The 17,647-nt window shown below is 34.9% G+C and overlaps 2 protein-coding genes across 5 annotated transcripts; both read left to right on the top strand.

The window, feature by feature from the left end:
- Positions 1-942: 942 nt before the first annotated feature.
- On the top strand, positions 943-9,450 carry LOC105162712 (cationic amino acid transporter 3, mitochondrial). Of its 3 annotated transcripts, XM_011080810.3 has the most exons (16): positions 943-1,098; positions 1,168-1,361; positions 1,522-1,657; positions 2,308-2,509; positions 2,983-3,067; positions 3,339-3,479; positions 3,560-3,678; positions 3,778-3,874; positions 3,960-4,132; positions 4,240-4,306; positions 6,581-6,739; positions 6,892-7,165; positions 7,568-7,676; positions 7,933-8,045; positions 8,372-8,447; positions 8,981-9,450. In XM_011080810.3, exons 2-16 carry the CDS (start codon positions 1,329-1,331, stop codon positions 9,135-9,137), a joined length of 1,941 nt encoding a protein of 646 aa, XP_011079112.1. In that variant the 5' UTR covers positions 943-1,098; positions 1,168-1,328; the 3' UTR covers positions 9,138-9,450. The 3 variants fall into 3 exon arrangements, with proteins under 3 accessions (XP_011079112.1, XP_088736911.1, XP_088736910.1); XM_088880784.1 differs by having other exon boundaries at positions 954-1,361; XM_088880785.1 differs by lacking the exon at positions 8,372-8,447 and having other exon boundaries at positions 952-1,361.
- Positions 9,451-13,242: 3,792 nt separating this feature from the next.
- On the top strand, positions 13,243-17,647 carry VAR3 (zinc finger (Ran-binding) family protein). 2 transcript variants are annotated; one of them, XM_011080812.3, is made up of 6 exons: positions 13,243-13,743; positions 14,132-14,249; positions 14,446-14,726; positions 15,083-15,181; positions 15,740-16,113; positions 16,204-17,647. In XM_011080812.3, exons 1-6 carry the CDS (start codon positions 13,325-13,327, stop codon positions 17,487-17,489), a joined length of 2,577 nt encoding a protein of 858 aa, XP_011079114.1. In that variant the 5' UTR covers positions 13,243-13,324; the 3' UTR covers positions 17,490-17,647. The 2 variants fall into 2 exon arrangements, with proteins under 2 accessions (XP_011079114.1, XP_011079113.1); XM_011080811.3 differs by having other exon boundaries at positions 15,740-17,647.

The following is a 17,647-nucleotide window of genomic DNA, read 5'->3' as shown; positions in this document are numbered from 1 at the left end:
AAAAATAAAATAGTAATTTATCCTCATGTATTTTTCAAAATTTATCTACCCCTATATTTTAAAATATGAATTAATTTACCTCTCTACCTAATGAGGTAAATTGCTTCATTTTTTAAAGCACATAGGGGTAAATTTGTATTTATTTTTCATAAGGGAGTAATTTGTTCATTTACAATATCACAGGATGATAGATTGTTGTTCATCCTATATTTGAACCTAGACTCCTTTATATATTCTATACATTATTTCATTGCAGCTGGACATCTTTATGGACTTTGTTCGTTGGAGCCATTTAATCATTTATCTAATCATTCATACATTTTGAAAGGTTTAATCCCAAAAAATTGCCCTTTGCTTAGGAAAATTGTTAAGCTATTCCTAGTTATTTGGAGGACCAAAAATATAAAATTATTCAATTCTAATAATGAATTTTCTTTTTAGATTTTAATTTTCTTCCGAGTTAAGTTTGGTCAAATCAATCAACGAAAGAGTAATTATGATATAATTGGTCATTTTTTTTTCTAAATTATACACTTAATATATAATTAATTTAAAGCTGATTTGATGAAAAATGAGAAAAATACAATTTACCCCACTGTGATATTGTAATTGAGTAAATTATCTCTTATAAAAAAATTAAATTAGTAATTTACCCCCCTATATTTTCTAAGAAGCAATTTACCCTCTGTAACAGAGAAGTAAATTATTTTAAAAAAATCAGGAGGGCAAATTGTTATTTTTTTTATATGGGGTAACTTGTTTATTTGTGATATTGTAGGGGGTAAATTGAATTAAATCCGTGAAAAATTATTTTTTCAATTAAATTTGACTGAATCAAATCGATTAAAAAACAAATATATCTATATTATTGATTATCTTTTTAAATTATACATTTAACTAATTTATTTTTGACTGAATCAAGTCGGAACAAAAATTTGCACAGGATCTTATTTAGATATTGGCCGGAATCCAATATGGTTTGGGACGCAAAAAATTGTAGCCTGAAAATCTGTGGGAAAACCAAATATAGAAACTACAACGTCAACAATCAGTGAAGAATCTGCTGAGCCGCAACTCCATTTTCCAAGAATATTTACCGTAATTCCTTCACTATTTTTGCTCCGATGAACCACCGGAAAATTCATATCTTTCGTTTATGTTGGGCAGAGAAATTACTGTAGCATAGGAGTGGAGGTTGCACTAAGATTCTTCATCTCTGCAACTGCACCTACGCAATCAGGCCTCAATTCCCCATAGGCTTTGTTGAGATTTTATCTTTCTCTCATTTGGGGGCAAACGCCTGCTTCCCCGTATATTTTCGCCACCTCATGATGGCCACTTTTCGAGATTCTGTTATGCAGGTTATGTTCTGAGAATTCTTTGAATTTTATTGAAAAGTTGTATACATAGGAATAAATCCAGAAGTTGTGTACTTTTTTCATTTCTGGAAAGCAAGATTGAGCTCTTTGAGCACTCAATTGAGAAATTTATTTTTTCATTGAATTTCTTTCTGGTATGCAGAAACGTGGTGGTGGCTTTGGAAATCTTGTAAGGAGAAAACACGTTGACTCTGAGCATGCAAACTCATCTTCTTCCTCTAGTAGTGGCCAGCATCAGTTGGCCAAAGCTCTGACTGTACCTCATCTCATTGCCGTAGGTAAACATTTTCTAATATGCTGTTTGGTTCTTTTTATATGTAATTTGAGTTTGTATGCTGCTTTTTCATTTCTTATGTTTCTCTTTGTTTGGCAATTGGTTTTATATTTGAAGGTGTTCTGCTTGGCTTTGGTTTAATTTTATTCAACTGTGCCTCATAGTGTGATAATTTAATTATTTTGCTTGTGGAAATTAAATTCTCATTTTTGTGTTTGAACTTTAATCCTTTTAAAATTCTCATGTTTATGGGCTTCAGTGAAGTTAACTTGGATTTTGTTTATATAGCTTTATACTACTAATATTGTAAGTCTTAAATTGTATGGACAAAAGAAGAGAGAAACAAGAAGATACGAGTTACGTGGTTCAACAACTTGGCCTATGTCATGCATGAGGCAATTGCCGAAAGGGCTAGATCATGTTTTATTCTCTTATTTTGAAACTAGAATTGTCACATACATATAGGTGAGGTTTACTGTTTGTGTAAGTGGAGAATATCACCCCATATCTAATCACAATCTACTCATGATCATACTCAATCCATGTTTGTGGTTTTGATCTTAATTAAATACTTGATTTCCAAATATGCATGGATAGATGATTGACTATTATTACCTATATCAATCGTTTCATGGACTTTGTTTGATCTTCTAGGAGTTGGTTCAACAATTGGTTCTGGGGTCTATATTCTTGTTGGTACAGTTGCTAGAGAGCATTCAGGGCCAGCTCTTACACTTTCCTTTCTGATAGCTGGAATAGCAGCTGCTCTCTCTGCTTTCTGCTATGCAGAGCTAGCAAGTCGTTTCCCTTCCGCTGGAAGTGCCTATCATTATTCTTACATATTCATTGGAGAAGCGTAATATTTCTGTTTTCAATTTTTTTGCATTGTTTAAATAGTTTTTCTGTTTTCTCATACCTTCGATATAAATTCTGGATTAATTTTCTGTGCATATATTTTCATCTGTTAGGCCTTTGGAATTGTGAAGTTCTTTGTCTTACTTCTCTTATCTATCTGATTTTATGAAGTGACTTCCTTGTAAAGAAACCAACCCTTTGTTTCACACATTCTCCTCTCACATCTCCCATGGATAGTGGAAGGAAATATTTGACTAGTTCATAAGTTAAGTGGTGAGGAATTTGTCTAGCAATTTGGGTCAACCATTTTGGAAAAGTGAGGACTAAAGGGACGTAGTTGTTAGTGCGACCCATTTTGCCAAAGTGTCATTTGCGGGTTCTCACCTTGTGTGTCCAGGGAATGATAACTACAGTCCTTTGCTCAATGTGAAAGATGCATTTTTGTATTTAAATTTAATATTTTTTTTTGGGCAGTGTTGCTTGGTTGATTGGGTGGGCATTGATGTTGGAATATACTATAGGAAGTTCTGCAGTTGCTCGCGGCTTGTCACCCAATCTGGTGCCCTACATACTCTTGATGTTTCGTCTTTTTATTAAGTCTTGTCTCACAGTTTTCAGATTCTTCCAGTATTTCTTAACGTGTATAACAAGCAATACATTTAATGCTCTACAAACAACATTGGCTTTAATATGAAATGATCATTTAAGGTTTTATTTTTCATTCTGCTAATCAGTCTTCATGCTTCTAACTGAACATTTCTTGCCATTAATCGATGATGGATACTTGGTGGTAACTAAGTTTTTGTTTTATTTATTTATTTCTTCATCAGGCCTTGCTTTTCGGAGGTCCAAATAGTCTCCCTTCTTTTATAGCTCGGCAGGCCATCCCTGGATTTGGCGTTGTGGTTGATCCATGTGCAGCTATCTTAGTTATTGTGGTCACGGGTCTTTTATGTGTGGGAATTAAGGAGGTTTCTTTCTAATAATATTTTTCTGCTCCTGAAATTTACATGATTAACCTTTGCAAACTCAAAAAATATGATTGCTGCAGAGCACTCTTATCCAAGGAATTGTTACTTCTGCCAATATATGTGCGCTGATCTTTATCTGTGTCGCTGGCGGATATTTGGGCCTCAAGACTGGATGGCGTGGTTATGAACTTCCTTCTGGGTAATTATTGTTCATCTTGGTAAAATTGTCTGCTTTGTTAAAAAATTATTTTCCTGTCCTAGGACTATGAATTTGCTAATGGAACTTCCATATTGTTAGATATTTTCCCTTTGGGATTGAAGGAATGCTTGCTGGCGCTTCGACTGTTTTTTTTGCATATACAGGGTTTGATTCCGTTACTAGTACAGCAGAAGAGGTTTGCTAGTGTCTCTGAGAGCTTTTCTGTTTTCTATAATAGTTGTGGAATAGAGCCTGCTAATGACTTTTTTCTCCATGTGCAGGTGAAAAACCCTCAAAGAGATCTACCTATCGGTATTGGTTTTGCACTTTCTATATGCTGCACCCTGTACATGTTGGTTTCCATGGTTGTTGTTGGTTTAGTACCCTATTACACAATGGATCCTGACACTCCCATCTCCTCTGCCTTTGCTAGTTGCGGAATTGAATGGGCGGCGTAAGTTAAAAATTTTGCTCTTGGGATATTTGGTTGAGTCTCTTGTGAGCTTTGTGCATTTTATTGCTCTAGCTCCTTTCTCCATCATTGTCTTTACTTTAATGCAGGTATGTAGTAACTATTGGATCTTGTACTGCTCTGTGCTCATCGTTCATGGGGTCTATCCTGCCCCAGGTAACTGATATTCATCCCTGCAACACCAATTAATTCGAGCTGTATATTTTAGCTAATAAGTGACTTCTATAACCATCGAGAGTTTGTGTGATTTTATTGTTTAGCATCCCTAAGTCTGAAGAACTGATAACTTCGATCTTTTAAAGTTTCCAGTCTATATGGTCATTTTTGGTAGATGTGGTATCCAATCTTCACTGTAGATAGGACAGGAATATAGTTTACATGGTCCTTCGACAAGATTATGCTTTTCTTTGATGTGTCCGTGTGTTTGTAGTAATTATCAAACTGTTGTATGCAGGAATCTTCACGACCTCAAAGTTTCACTTTGCTCCCTCCAATTAAGAAAATATTATTTACTTCTCCAATTTTGCTTGTTTTTAAAATATTTGAGGAAAACACTGAAGTTAAAATATTAAACTTTAATATTTTTGTTTTAGTTACTACATTAGGCAATTTATTCATACCAGATTGAATTTTATACTTAAAATTACTATATAAGAAACATAACTTTATTTATGAGGTTGGTCTAACTAGGAGTTGTAAATGAGTCTTCTCAAAATTTTTATCAAGTTTGTATTCGACCTTGGTTGAGAAACTTCAAGTATGAGCTTAGTTCATTCTACAGTTGAGCCTATTCTAGTTTGAGCTTGAACTTAAGGCCTACTATAAAAAGAGTAATTATTGTACATCAGTATGGTATCTTTCTAATCATTTTAAAATAATTATTGTATTATTGATTATATTTAATATTTTTCTTGTTATTATCTTAACTTTTATACAATCAGATTTATTAGATTTCAGATTTGTTAAATTTAAATATAATCTTTAATTGTTATTATGTTTATTATATTATAGGATTACGCAATAAGGTAAATATACTATTATCATTATTATTATTAAAACTAATGCATAATTATTATTACTGCCACTATTATTACCAATAAAATTATAGTAGCACTGAAAAGTGTAAGTAAATTGAAATAAGTTCATTTCCAGATGGAGATCATTTGGATGAGCTTGGATCGAGTTAGAGCTCGAATTCAACAAGTTAAAGCTAGCTTGAGATCTCGAGCTTTAGCAAGCCAGCTCAAGTTTCTTTACATCTGTATGTCTGCCTGAAACCATCTTTTGGAAATGAAGCACATTGAAAGGAATAGCGTCAAATTTTGAGAATGAGTATGTAGGACGTGCATTTGCGACTGCTTTGGCCTTATGACATTGGAATAGACATCTTAAACTCTGCAAAGATTGTTTATTTTGTGAACAAGCAGCCTGATTTGATCTCTTCGATCTCCTTTCTTTAATGGTACCTTTTCTCCTTAAATACGAGATTATTTTGGGAGTTCCTTGGAGAGAACTATCTCCCTCATCTGTGAACGCTCTGCTGCCTATCCAATCGTGTGGGCTTTGGGTGAAATTATCCTTATTTAAAGTTCTGATAAGATTTTCTAGAAAGTGCTAATTATATAAGGGTCAATTACAATAGGCGCCTATAAAAATAATGAAAGGCAAATGGAACTCCCCTGAAAGGGAATGGGATCCTATGAACGTTTAAAAAGAGTGCGGTGTGACTGCCAGATGCGGGAGGTAGTAAGCTTCCTTTTTAAAAGTTCAAGGGTAGCATTGCTATTGTTTTTTGTTTAGAAAGGTTTTATACTTATTTTCACATTAGGGTAAGATGCAATTAACCCAATTATTCAATCACTATTTATGATGATTGAGAATAAGTTAATTTATTACTGAAAAGATATTCTATTTTGTAACTTAAATAGAAAATTCAGTTTTTTAATGGTGTATTTCAAAGTAGTTGCTTCTTTCAAATAAAAATTTTAAAACTTCAAAATTTTCTGAAACATTATTAAATGAGAGCTCTAGGCTTTCAGTTGAAAGAGGCAAGGGGCTAGAGTGACTCCACCCGTGTGGTTGGGGATTGCAACCAATATTCACCCGTAAACTTGGCAAATCACATAAATCATCCAATCTTTTTGAAGACTTTTCTTCTATTGGGACCAATCCTATGACAGGCTTTTCTTTTTCACATCAAGTCACTGACAATGATGTTCAATCTATGCCTTTCTGGTCAAGTTCTTTTAGGTAAGAGTACTATGGTTGGTGTCATTATCTAAACAACGATTTCTTGGGCCAAGTGATATATCTGGGATTTGTTCACACACCATGTAATCTATAGTCTCTCAGGCTAGTGAAAATTTCTTAAGAATATTGATCTCTACTTTCTCAACTAAATTTTCCTTTTTGCTTGTATCTATATAACAGTCACGAATATTAATGGCAATGGCTAGAGACGGCTTGCTGCCATCATTTTTTTCAGATGTCAGTAAAAGCACTCAAGTTCCTGTAAAGAGCACAATTGTGACTGGACTGATTGCCGGAATCTTGGCATTCATCATGGATGTGGAACAGTTGTCTGGAATGGTATGCCGCTGTTCGTTTTTCTTTCTTATATTGTGGCGGAGAAAGATTCATATTCAGTTTTGAACTTTTAGGAAGTGAACCTTTCAAAATTGGTTAGTGTTATTAATGGGAAGTTCTTTTTCATGGCCTTGATAGCTAAATTCTACCTGCAGGTCAGTTTGGGCACACTTCTTGCATATACAATGGTGGCAATTTCTGTGCTGATACTAAGATATGTCCCACCGCATGAGGTTCCACTTCCACCATCTTTTCAGAAAGCGATAGTTTCAGTTTCTTTGCGGCATATGATCGAATGTAGTTCCAGTGATGTCTTTGTGGAGAACTTAGAAGTATATGATACAAACCCGGAGAATACTCCACTTTTAGTCAAGAAAGTAGCACTTGTTGGATATTCTCCTACAGAGAAAGTGGTGCGGAAGTGCAATTGTAAGCTTATTCGTTTCTAGAATATTCATTCCAGTAACTTTTAAAGTAGTGATTTGACATTTACTAGTACCTGCAATTTTTAATAGCTTTTTTGCAGCATAATTAGTGTCCCCCTCGGTCTAAGCATCATGTCATCACATTTTCTTTATCATTTGTTCAAGAAGTGGGAAAATGTTTGGTAGATGTTAAATGATAAGCAAATATATGTCTCTGCAAAAACTATCCTGTATCATGTGAAATTATGGGAAACTATGCTATGAAGAATTATGCTACTGTATTGGTGATAAGGAGCATGTCATATGAAATTATGAAGAATTATGCGACTTGTGTCATGTCCGAATATATTCAATACACTGTTATTATCTACCTTTTTTGATGCTTTTTTCTGTTAATTTGTTGCAGTTCTTGTAAACAAAGGGAATCAACGGAAGATTGCTGGCTGGGCAATCACAGTAATATGTATTGGTGTGCTTATCCTAACTTCTGCTACTTCAATTTTCAGCGTCCATCGGTATGTGGATTTTCTTACAATGATCACTGTCTTGGACTATATCATGTCTGGTATTCAAGATTCCAAGTGCAGGCATAGGTTTAGCTAGTTATAAGTTGACTGTCTTTTAGTTTTAGGGATAACTACACTGGCATGCTATGTTTTCGTATAGTAATCCTTTGACTTTATAAAATATAAGTGAACCCTAACCCAAACCTCAAAGTTGTCTATTACTGATGAACAATTTTCTGAATCGTATATCTTTAACATATGCCAGGACTCTTCGATATATGCTCTGTGGAATCGGTGGCATTCTCCTTTTATCCGGTCTGATATTGCTCACTTTTGTAGAACAAGATGATGCAAGGCACTATTTTGGGCATGCAGGAGGTATGTTAACTTGGCTATGAATATATTATGGTTTTTATATTTGATGTATCATGCGACACGATTGGTATCTTATTGCGCGAGGTATTGTTCGCTTTAGCTCCATGAGCTTCACTTTTTGTCTCCCTAGAGAAAGGAGCCCTTGAGACTTATAAGCCGTACAAGCTCCTTCGGAGAAACCACATCTATGTGTGATGCGTGCCTGCATCAACAATTCATCTAACTCTTTCAATTTTGCTGACCGCAAATACTGTTGCATGATAAAAGTTGGTAAAATTCCTGTAGAAAATTTGGTGTATTCTTATATCAGCTTTTGTTTCTCCTTCCAGGTTTCATTTGTCCATTTGTTCCACTGCTACCTGTTGCCTCCATTCTCATTAATGTTTACTTATTAGTTAACCTCAGGTGAGTAATAGTGAATTCCACAACTGTTTGATTGATTATGAAAGCCATAGTTTCCACAATCCATTGACTCAACAAGACCTTGTTTTGAGAATCGTTCTTGATTTTATTGAAAGGAACATATACTCTGTAGGGATAACTTCGTTGACATATCTTGATTGTGGATGTTACAGAAATATGCCGTTGATTGTTGAAAAACAAACCCAACACTCCTTATAATTATGTTTTATATTACAAATTGCTCTTGTAGGTCTTCTGAAGAGGAAATGTTTATGTAAAACAAAACTATAGGGTGTGTCGGTAAAATTTTTTTTTTTTTCTGTAGTATATCTAAACTTTATATTCACATCATCAAACTGAACATGATGCTGAGTTTTCATTGATTCAGATCTTCCAAAGTAAAACTTTCATTCTTTACGCTTCCATTTCATCGACTGAATAAATATTTCTCTTTTTATGAACAATTATATCTTCGATGATACCAACTTGTGAGAGGATATCGCTGCTAGTCTAACGGCATGCATGTAAATACACAGTGCTGCTACCTGGGCCCGAGTGTCAATATGGCTGGGACTAGCACTACTGGCTTACGTTTTCTATGGCCGCATGCACAGCCCGTTGCAGCACGCCGTTTATGTGCCTGCTGCTCATGTTGACGAAATCTACAGAACGTCCTCCAACTCTCTGTCATAATTTGTACACTCCCATTGAAGCTGAAGGGACGGCTGATTCTTGGCGTCGATCCACAGTGCAGCTGGCGTTTCTCTTTACAACTGGTCTATGCGATTGCAGCTTGTTGTGCATTCCTGATCTTCGAAGCGCTGCCTCTGTCCATGTTATTAGACATTTAATGTAACCTCTTTTTGTAGCATAGTGCAAAGCATAATCAATCTTTGCATCATTTCCTACAGATGCCCAGAGATTGGTGCTTGTATGAACTTTGTAAGTAGCCTGCAACTCTGATTCAACTCACACCTTTCGTGAATATGGTTAATTTATTTGATGCTGTAGTTGTAGCATATTTTTGGAAAACTTTTATATAGTCCGAGGGATGAGAACAACAAACAATGACAATTATACTGATACGATAGGATTTAGGGTATTTCCACACGGATTCTCTGATTTGCTATAATTACAATTACGCTGTCATTATTTGAAAAATTATAAATATCTCATGATATTAACAATTGTCAACAAATGCCCCTCTTTTGGAAGTCTATTGTATGGGATATTTATTAAATAATAGTTAATTTTAGAGGTATTTGTAGTTTTTCAAATTTTTGGGGAGTCGGTATTTAATTTATCCAAAGATGTATAATGTTTAGTGTTTTTACTTTTTATACTTGATAAATTTGAGAATTTTCCTTCATTTCTTCAGTAGCATATTCTCCATAGATTTTTTTTAAAGAAAATAAAAGATAAGAAATTGTTTAGTTATATATATATATATATAATATCTTTTTTTAAAAAAATTATTTTTCAAATCCATTAGTCTGTGAGTATTAGTTTCAACTATCTTCATTATGAATAAGTTGATGAACGAACCTATAAGAGTGATGTCATTTTTCATGTAAAACTTTTTATGTTTGTAATTTTGTTTTATGCTATATATGTGATGCGTTAGAAAAAAAGTGTACGGGTCCAATTAATATAGATTATTATTCAAAACTCGGGTCAGTACAAATGCAAATCCTGAAGAAGGATCTATAAAAAATGGGTTAGCACTCCAACGCCCAAGTTAGTATTGAATTCAAAATAACAAAAGCGAAAAGTAAGTGAATTCAATTATCAATTGAGATATTGTGAATAAATTTGGTGAAAAGTGTAAAAACATGTGACAATATTCTTTAGATAGAGCTTAAGAGGTAGTTTAGAGTGTAAGAGAGGTATTTAGAGAGTAAGAGGAGCCTGATAGGAGTGTCTCTGTGTGGATGAGTAAACCTATATTTACAGAGGGAGTGCCCTGTCTACTATGGGTATATCCTATTCCCGAGATAAAGGGTTATTGATCCTTATCCGCAGCTAGGACTGTTTTAGTAGGAGTTATTTTCAGTCTAAAGACCCATTGTCTGTGAGGAGTCCTAGTCACCAAGGAGTTCCTCTTTGTTTATGCCGGCTTCTTTGTCTTGGAAAACCCTTCGTCTGCGAGAAGTCCCAACTGCCATGGAGGTTCTCCTAGGGTTGATATGGTCCAAGGTAACACCAGAGTTGAGGAAGTGTCACATGGGAGAGTAGGTTGCTGTGTAAGTATTTTGGGCCGAATGTTTCGGTGGGCTTTGATTATGGTCCGAGTTGGGGGATGTCCTGGACCCCTGCCCTTCCTTCTCAGCTTCTTAGGTTGTCCGTTTCTTTCTTCGTTTTTGGACTGCTTGGACCTATTTGGCCCAACCTATTTTTATGCACATCAATATGAATGGAAGAATTTTAATTTACTAAAAGTATTTTTTAAAAAAAAAAAAATAATTTCGTATAAATTTTTTTTTAAAAATTTTGCAATATAAAATTATCCAAATAAATTATAAAAAATAATTGTTAGGGATTCGAAATTCCTAACTTAAGCCAATCAATCAAATTGTTGCCTCAAATTACATGTAGGAGCGCAAATCGTGTCAAATATTCTCACTAATTCGGCCTAATTACCTGTTTATTTGCATTTTGTTACACATGACCCGTTACAAAGTTGAATAAATAGTTAATCGCAATCCCCCACCCGGCCCACCAAACTTTAATAAAATTTAAGATTATAATTTTAATCTTAAAAATAAATCAATAATGTCTGTTTTAACCCTATTATTTGAATTATTCTTAAAAATGTCGAGCCCACAAATCTCGTGTGAGATTTATTATTCAGCTGAGGTCCCATAAAATGTTTGGGGTCGTGCGATTGAGTTTTAACGTGTGAGTATTTATTTTATTTTATTTTATTTTAAAGTTAAATATATTATATATTTTTAAATTATGTATAAAGTGTATTTATATCTATAAATTATAAAACGTAATAAAATAATCCTTTATAATATACACTAATTTTTTTTATGATGAAAATATCCTTATTATCTACACTTCTAAAATATCTCTATTACAATCATTTTTCTCGATATAGTCTGAATTGTTACAAATTTTTTTAGTTAAAATAAATACTACCCAAAATTTATAATTTTTATATTGAGTATAAAATCTGTATGAACTCCACAAATTTATATTTTTATAATTTTTTTATACAACTGGTAAATAATTTACATAATTTTTGTCTGTATTGTTATATATATTGAAATTTTTTTTAAATAAATTATCAAGATAAAATATTGTGTTTGCGAAAACTTTTGCTTTTTAAAAAGTGAATTTTTGTATGTAAAGCTGAAAATTGTAGTAGAATCAAAAGTAGGAAGTGCTTGTAAAAAAACTAAAAAGCAGAAAAAAGTTAAATTGGATAGTATTTGGAAAAAAATCACTTCTAAATAAACTTAATTAATTAAAGACTATTTGGTCCCCATATGTTCAAAAGATATTATATTTTGTTATATTTGTATTTGTTGTTTGTCAACAATAATTATTTTTTCATAAAAATAATACATTTTATTTTGCTTAGTGTATATCATATTTATTTTTTTTGAAATATTAATAGAAAAAATAAATTATTAATTTAATAATGCTTCCACTAAGTAATATAATTATTAATTCATATAGAATAATTAAACTTGCATGAATGGAAAAAATTATTTTGTTAATTAATCATAGCTATTTAATTTATATTTTTTTATGATAAATGAATAATAAAGTTAGACAATATAGCAAATAAAATATAGAAATTATAAAATATTTAATATGTGAAAGTATAAATCTAATTATTGTTAAATATTCAAATTATTTAAATTATTCATTTAAAAAGTTTAATATAACTTTAAATATGAAAATTTTAAAATAAATAAAAAACGGTAAGATTGAATTAGGGCTATTATAATAAGGATAAAATAGTAAAAATTGAAGTTGAATTTATTTACAAAAAAATCAAAGTAGCTAGAAGCACCTCCTAAATTGCTTTTAGCTTTGACCTAAAAGCACTTTTTTTAGCCGTTTCAGAAGCAATTTTTTTTTTTGAGTTTCAGAAGCAAAAAATTGACATTCTAAATACCTCAAAAGTAATTTTTTTGAGCCAAAAGTTAAAAAGTGCTTTAATGAAGCTTGCACAAACACTCCCATTACATCGAACATATATATACCGTAAACTATGCAAATTTATAATATAATAATATATAATATTTTTTTATTAATGATATGATATATTTTTATTATGTGATCATGCACTTGTATAAAAATTTACAAGTTATATAACATACTTTTTCTATAATATTATATGCATTATGTATTGACACATATTTACGTATACTTTAACGTAATTTATTTTCTTTGTGAAATATATTTGCATATATTGAGCTTATAAATGTTTTTTGTGTTTCATAATTCATAAATAATTAAAAATTATAAATATTATTTTATAGGAAGTAGAATAAAAAAGTATAGAGGTAAGTGATAAGGGCATTTTTGTCTTATTAATATTAAATTATTTTGTCAGGGTTATTTTTGTTACTTTTTATATTTTAGGGTTGTAAACGAGACAAAATTTATAATTAAGGGGTGCAAGTGTATTTGACCCTTTATTTTATGTGGCATAAGTGTAGGGTTTTTTTTTTTTTCAATTTCAAACTGAATTAAGGACTAAATGTGCAAAGCTGAAAAAGAAAAAGGATCTAAATGCAACTTAGAGTGAGTGGGGGTTGAGAAATCTAAAAACCCGTGTAAAATCTTGCAACTCCCACCGGCTGTTAAACCAAAACCACATCTTCCAACACAGGGAGAAGAGCCACCGCCCTCCCGCCGGAATGGGCGGCGGAGTAACCAGGTTCATGACCCTCCTAATCACCCCCTTTCCGCCTCTCCGCCCATCCCTCATCCTCCTTAACCGCCGTGTCTCCTCCCTCTCAGCTGCTCCAGTCCGTCTCCTTACCCTCTCTTCCCCTCCCAATACCAAACCCCCTACTCCGCAACTCCTCAACTCCTTTCACTCTCAATCTAGCAATAATACATACACACTCAGCTCCTCCGCCGCTCAGCATCATCCCTGGCCCGAATGGACGCATTTTCTCAGTGTTTTACCGAGTGGGCAGGGAGCCTCTGCTCCTGAGGAGTATAGAATTCTACCCGAGGACGCGTTTGTCGTGTATGAGGAATTGCCTGATGATTTTGTACGCGCCGCTGCGACGTGCTTGGCTTTCGCTCGGGCTCGACCGAATCTACTTGGGTTTGCACTCTTGTTCTCTCTCTTTTTCTTTATCAGTTTAGAAAGAATACGAGATACGGATTTGATAGGTTACTGCACTCAGTAAATATAAACCTTTGCTGTCATTGATTCCTCCTTTTCAATCAATAATTGGCTTTCAGTTATGTAAAGCTGCAAAGTTGATTATGATGGCATTATGAGTTAGTTGTGCGAAAAAAATTAACCTTTTAATTCACTTATGTCTGTATGGGAATTGGAAAGAGAAGTTTTATAGTGGAGTACTAGGATGCAGAAGTTCTGATTTCTGCTATTATGTTTATGGAGATATTTTCTTGCTTTGTGGAAAGATAATAACTACTTCAGAACATAGTTTCTTTCCAAGTTAAGTCTGATTTGATTATTGAATCAGGCTACTTTCGAAGAGGGATATTGAAGCAGTTGTATCGAATGGAACTCCATTTCTGTTCAAAAGTGCGCTGGACACAGCAAGGAGGATGAGGGCATTTTTGGCACCTGATGAAAGCAATGTCTGTAAATGAGGCTTTTCGATTTCTCTGCTAAAACTTAAATCATTTGAACATAATTCATGTATATTCCTCAAGTTCTATGGAATGTGCTATGTCAATTGTCCATTATAATGCTCCATAGGAGAAGGAAAACAAGAATGGCATTTTTAACTGCTTAATCTATCGTTTTATCTGATATAAATTGTTCTTGGTATAGGTTGCTGAATTTGATAAAGCAAATACAGTTGATCTCATGAAGTATATAATAAGCTATGCAAGCAATCCTACTGTTTCTTTTGAAAGAAATGGGCTGTATAGTAGGGAGCTTGTTGACTCGTCTGTTCGGTATCTGTTGCATGAGCTGGTTGCAGTAAGCTCCGGAGCTCAAACAGGTTACATGCCTGCTTCAGACAATCAGTTTTCAGATAGAGATGGACAAACTCGCAAGCCTTTTGGACAAAATATTGAAATGAAGCGAGGCGATTGGATATGCCGGAAGTATGTTTATCTCTATTTTTCCACCGTATTCTTTTTATTTTTGCCTCTTTAAAATTTTTTATGTGGATAAAGATACCAGGAGAAATTAGTGACAAATTGGAGGCTATATTGGCTTTGGTTTCAAAGAAGGTGAAGGGAAATAAAATTGATGTCTCAGCTACTCGCCATAGGAAATGCAACCACCTTATATGAAATTTAGATTCCCTTGAGGAAAGATTATCCTCTGTTGTGAAAGGAAAATTTAGACAATTGTTTGCCCACCACCGGGCAGGTATTTGCTGAATGTTGGCTTCTGGAGTTCAAAGTAGAATATGCCTCAGTCTCTTGACTCTTTCCCAATGATCTACCGTTGGCAGGTGCAGCTTTATGAACTTTGCAAGAAACATGAAATGCCTTGAATGTGAAGAACCCAGACCGAAGAGGCAGCTAACTGGCAGGGAATGGGAGTGCCCTCAGTAAGCAATTTTTCCTTTTCTTTTCTCTCTCGCAGCTTGAGCTTGGGGTAGAGTTAGTTTGAACTCGGTCAAACTTTTCGAGCTACAGCTAAATTATAGATGTTATAGAAGTTCACTAGCTTTTTAATATTTGTAATATACTTAAACAGTTTGCTACACTAAATCCCGCCCACCCACACCAGATCCACATCTCCACCTGCCTGAAGCTGTGTTCCACAAAACCTCTGGCCATGCACCTCAACGCCTCCAGCCAAGTCCACCATTAAGACCGAAAGGAGAAGACTTTATTTTCATTTTACATTTCAAAACTGCAGGAAGAATATTTGCAATTATTGTTTAGCTCAAGGTCAGCTTGATCTTGAACAAGCCAAGAATCGAGCTCTAGCCTGAGCTTGGGCTTGATTAATGTGCTTTGAGCTCAAGGTCAAGCCTTAAATCAAGCCTGTCAAACTCAAGCCCAAGCCTCAAAGTCGAGATTGACTTGTTTACATCCCTACTTTATAACGATTAAACCTAATTGCTGAGACATGCATTGATCATCCATATATTTTGTTGCAGATGCAATTTCTTTAACTATGGAAGGAATTTGGCTTGCTTAAGATGTGACTGCCGACGACCTGGTGCTCCATTGTTTAAAATCAATAATCCTCAATCTGTTTCTGGGTACAACGGAGATTATGCTTCTAAGTCCAACACGGAAAACAGATTAGCAGAGAATGAAGAGAAGGCACAACGCTGGTTTAGTAAAATTTCCCAACTGAATAATGCAACTGATATCAATACTGCAGCCTCTGATGAAGATTTTCCAGAAATCATGCCATTGAGGAAAGGAGATAATAGGTTTGTTGATAGCATGAGGAAGACACCATTGGATAGACGGATTGTCAAGTCTCAGCATCAAAATAGCTCAAGTAGCAGTGGCAATCCCGAAGGTACAAACTCTAGACTAGATGCATCAATCAGCCGTAGTCTGGACCATATTCTTGGCCACTCATCCACTGATTCTGAAACCGATGCTGCAGGCATTACTCCTGAACAAAATATAACAGAGTTCTCCTCTTCACCATCTCAGTCAGGTTCTTCAGATTTTCAATATTCACGGAGCAGCAGCCCCAATCATGTTCCTCTTGTGCCTCTCCCTGCAGACACATTTTCTAGCAGAGATCAAACTTCAGAGATGGATGATGGAAAGAAAGTACCTATAGAATTTCATGAAACTGGCTCATCTGCGGTCAGGAATCAAACAACCATGATCAGTGAGTCTCAGAGTTCAGGTCAGAATTTTCAGGCCCCAAAGAGTTCAGCACATCCAATTGATATCCAGAATAAAGAGAAAGAGCAAGCTGAAAAGTCAGAAAGATGGTTCAAGAGGATAGCAGAACTGCACAATGTCAAAGATCTTCCAAGTGCGGTCTCAGACGAGGACTTCCCTGAGATTATGCCAATGCGTAAGGGAGAAAACCGGTTTGTGGTTGGCAAGAAGAAAGACCGTTCACTCACTTCTCCAAAGTACAAAAGACAGGTTGCCATGGAGCAGGCAAACAATACTACTTTTGTACCCTTTGTTCCATTCCCTCCTGGCTACTTTGCTAGAAAGGATACACAGCAGCCCACCGGCCAAGATTCACCAGTAAAATCTGTCGGTAAGACCTCTACAAGTAACATAACTGCAGAGACTGATAAGTTGGATGACTTAAAGAATGGAACTGCTGATACAAGTACTGTGCAAAGGAACGATTATAAACCAATGAGCCGAGCAAATGCCACGCTTCCCAGTGAAATTGTGGCTGAGGTAAGGAATCCCCCGAGAGCGCATAACCAATCAGTGAGCTCCACTTCACAGTTCTCTGGTGATAATGCAACACCTGCTGCTGGAAGCTCTTCCCAGAGCTCCATTACTTCCCCTACCATAAGCAGTAATACGGGAAATGATGGACCTTGTGGAACCACTCCAACCAGAGGAGTTTCATCCCAACCACCCAAAAACGAGAACGTTCAAAGTAGCTGGACCACAAAGAGCTTGGAGGGGTCAGCTGTGAAGGAGGACCCTGATCCTTTGGACATGTCAGAAGAGGCCAAAGCTGAAAGGTGGTTCAAACGAGTAGCTCAGATAAAGGATATCTCTGAGTTGAGCCAGATCCCAGACGAAGACTTCCCCTCGATAATGCCAATGCGGAAGGGTGTGAACAGGTTTGTCGTAAGCAAGAGAAAAACACCCCTTGAAAGGAGGCTGACATCCCAGCAATACAGAAGAAATCTTCCTATTGTGAGTAGTGATTCTGTGAAGAAGGAAAGTGACAACAGCTGATCATTGAGCTACCATCAGCTTATTTCACCGCTGCTTGTACGACAAAATTTATGTTGGGAACTTTGATGTACGTTCATTTTCTGTAAGAGAACATAATGCAGTGTTTACTCATAGTGTTAGTGTCATAAAGAATCAAAGGGAAATTCCATTTGTCTAAA

The sequence above is a fragment of the Sesamum indicum genome, linkage group LG5 (genome assembly GCF_026168435.1).
Source record: "Sesamum indicum cultivar Baizhima isolate 11 linkage group LG5, ASM2616843v1, whole genome shotgun sequence".
NCBI lineage: Eukaryota > Viridiplantae > Streptophyta > Magnoliopsida > Lamiales > Pedaliaceae > Sesamum > Sesamum indicum.
The sequence above is the reverse complement of the archived record's forward strand: the minus strand, read 5'-3'. Positions and strand labels throughout refer to the sequence as shown.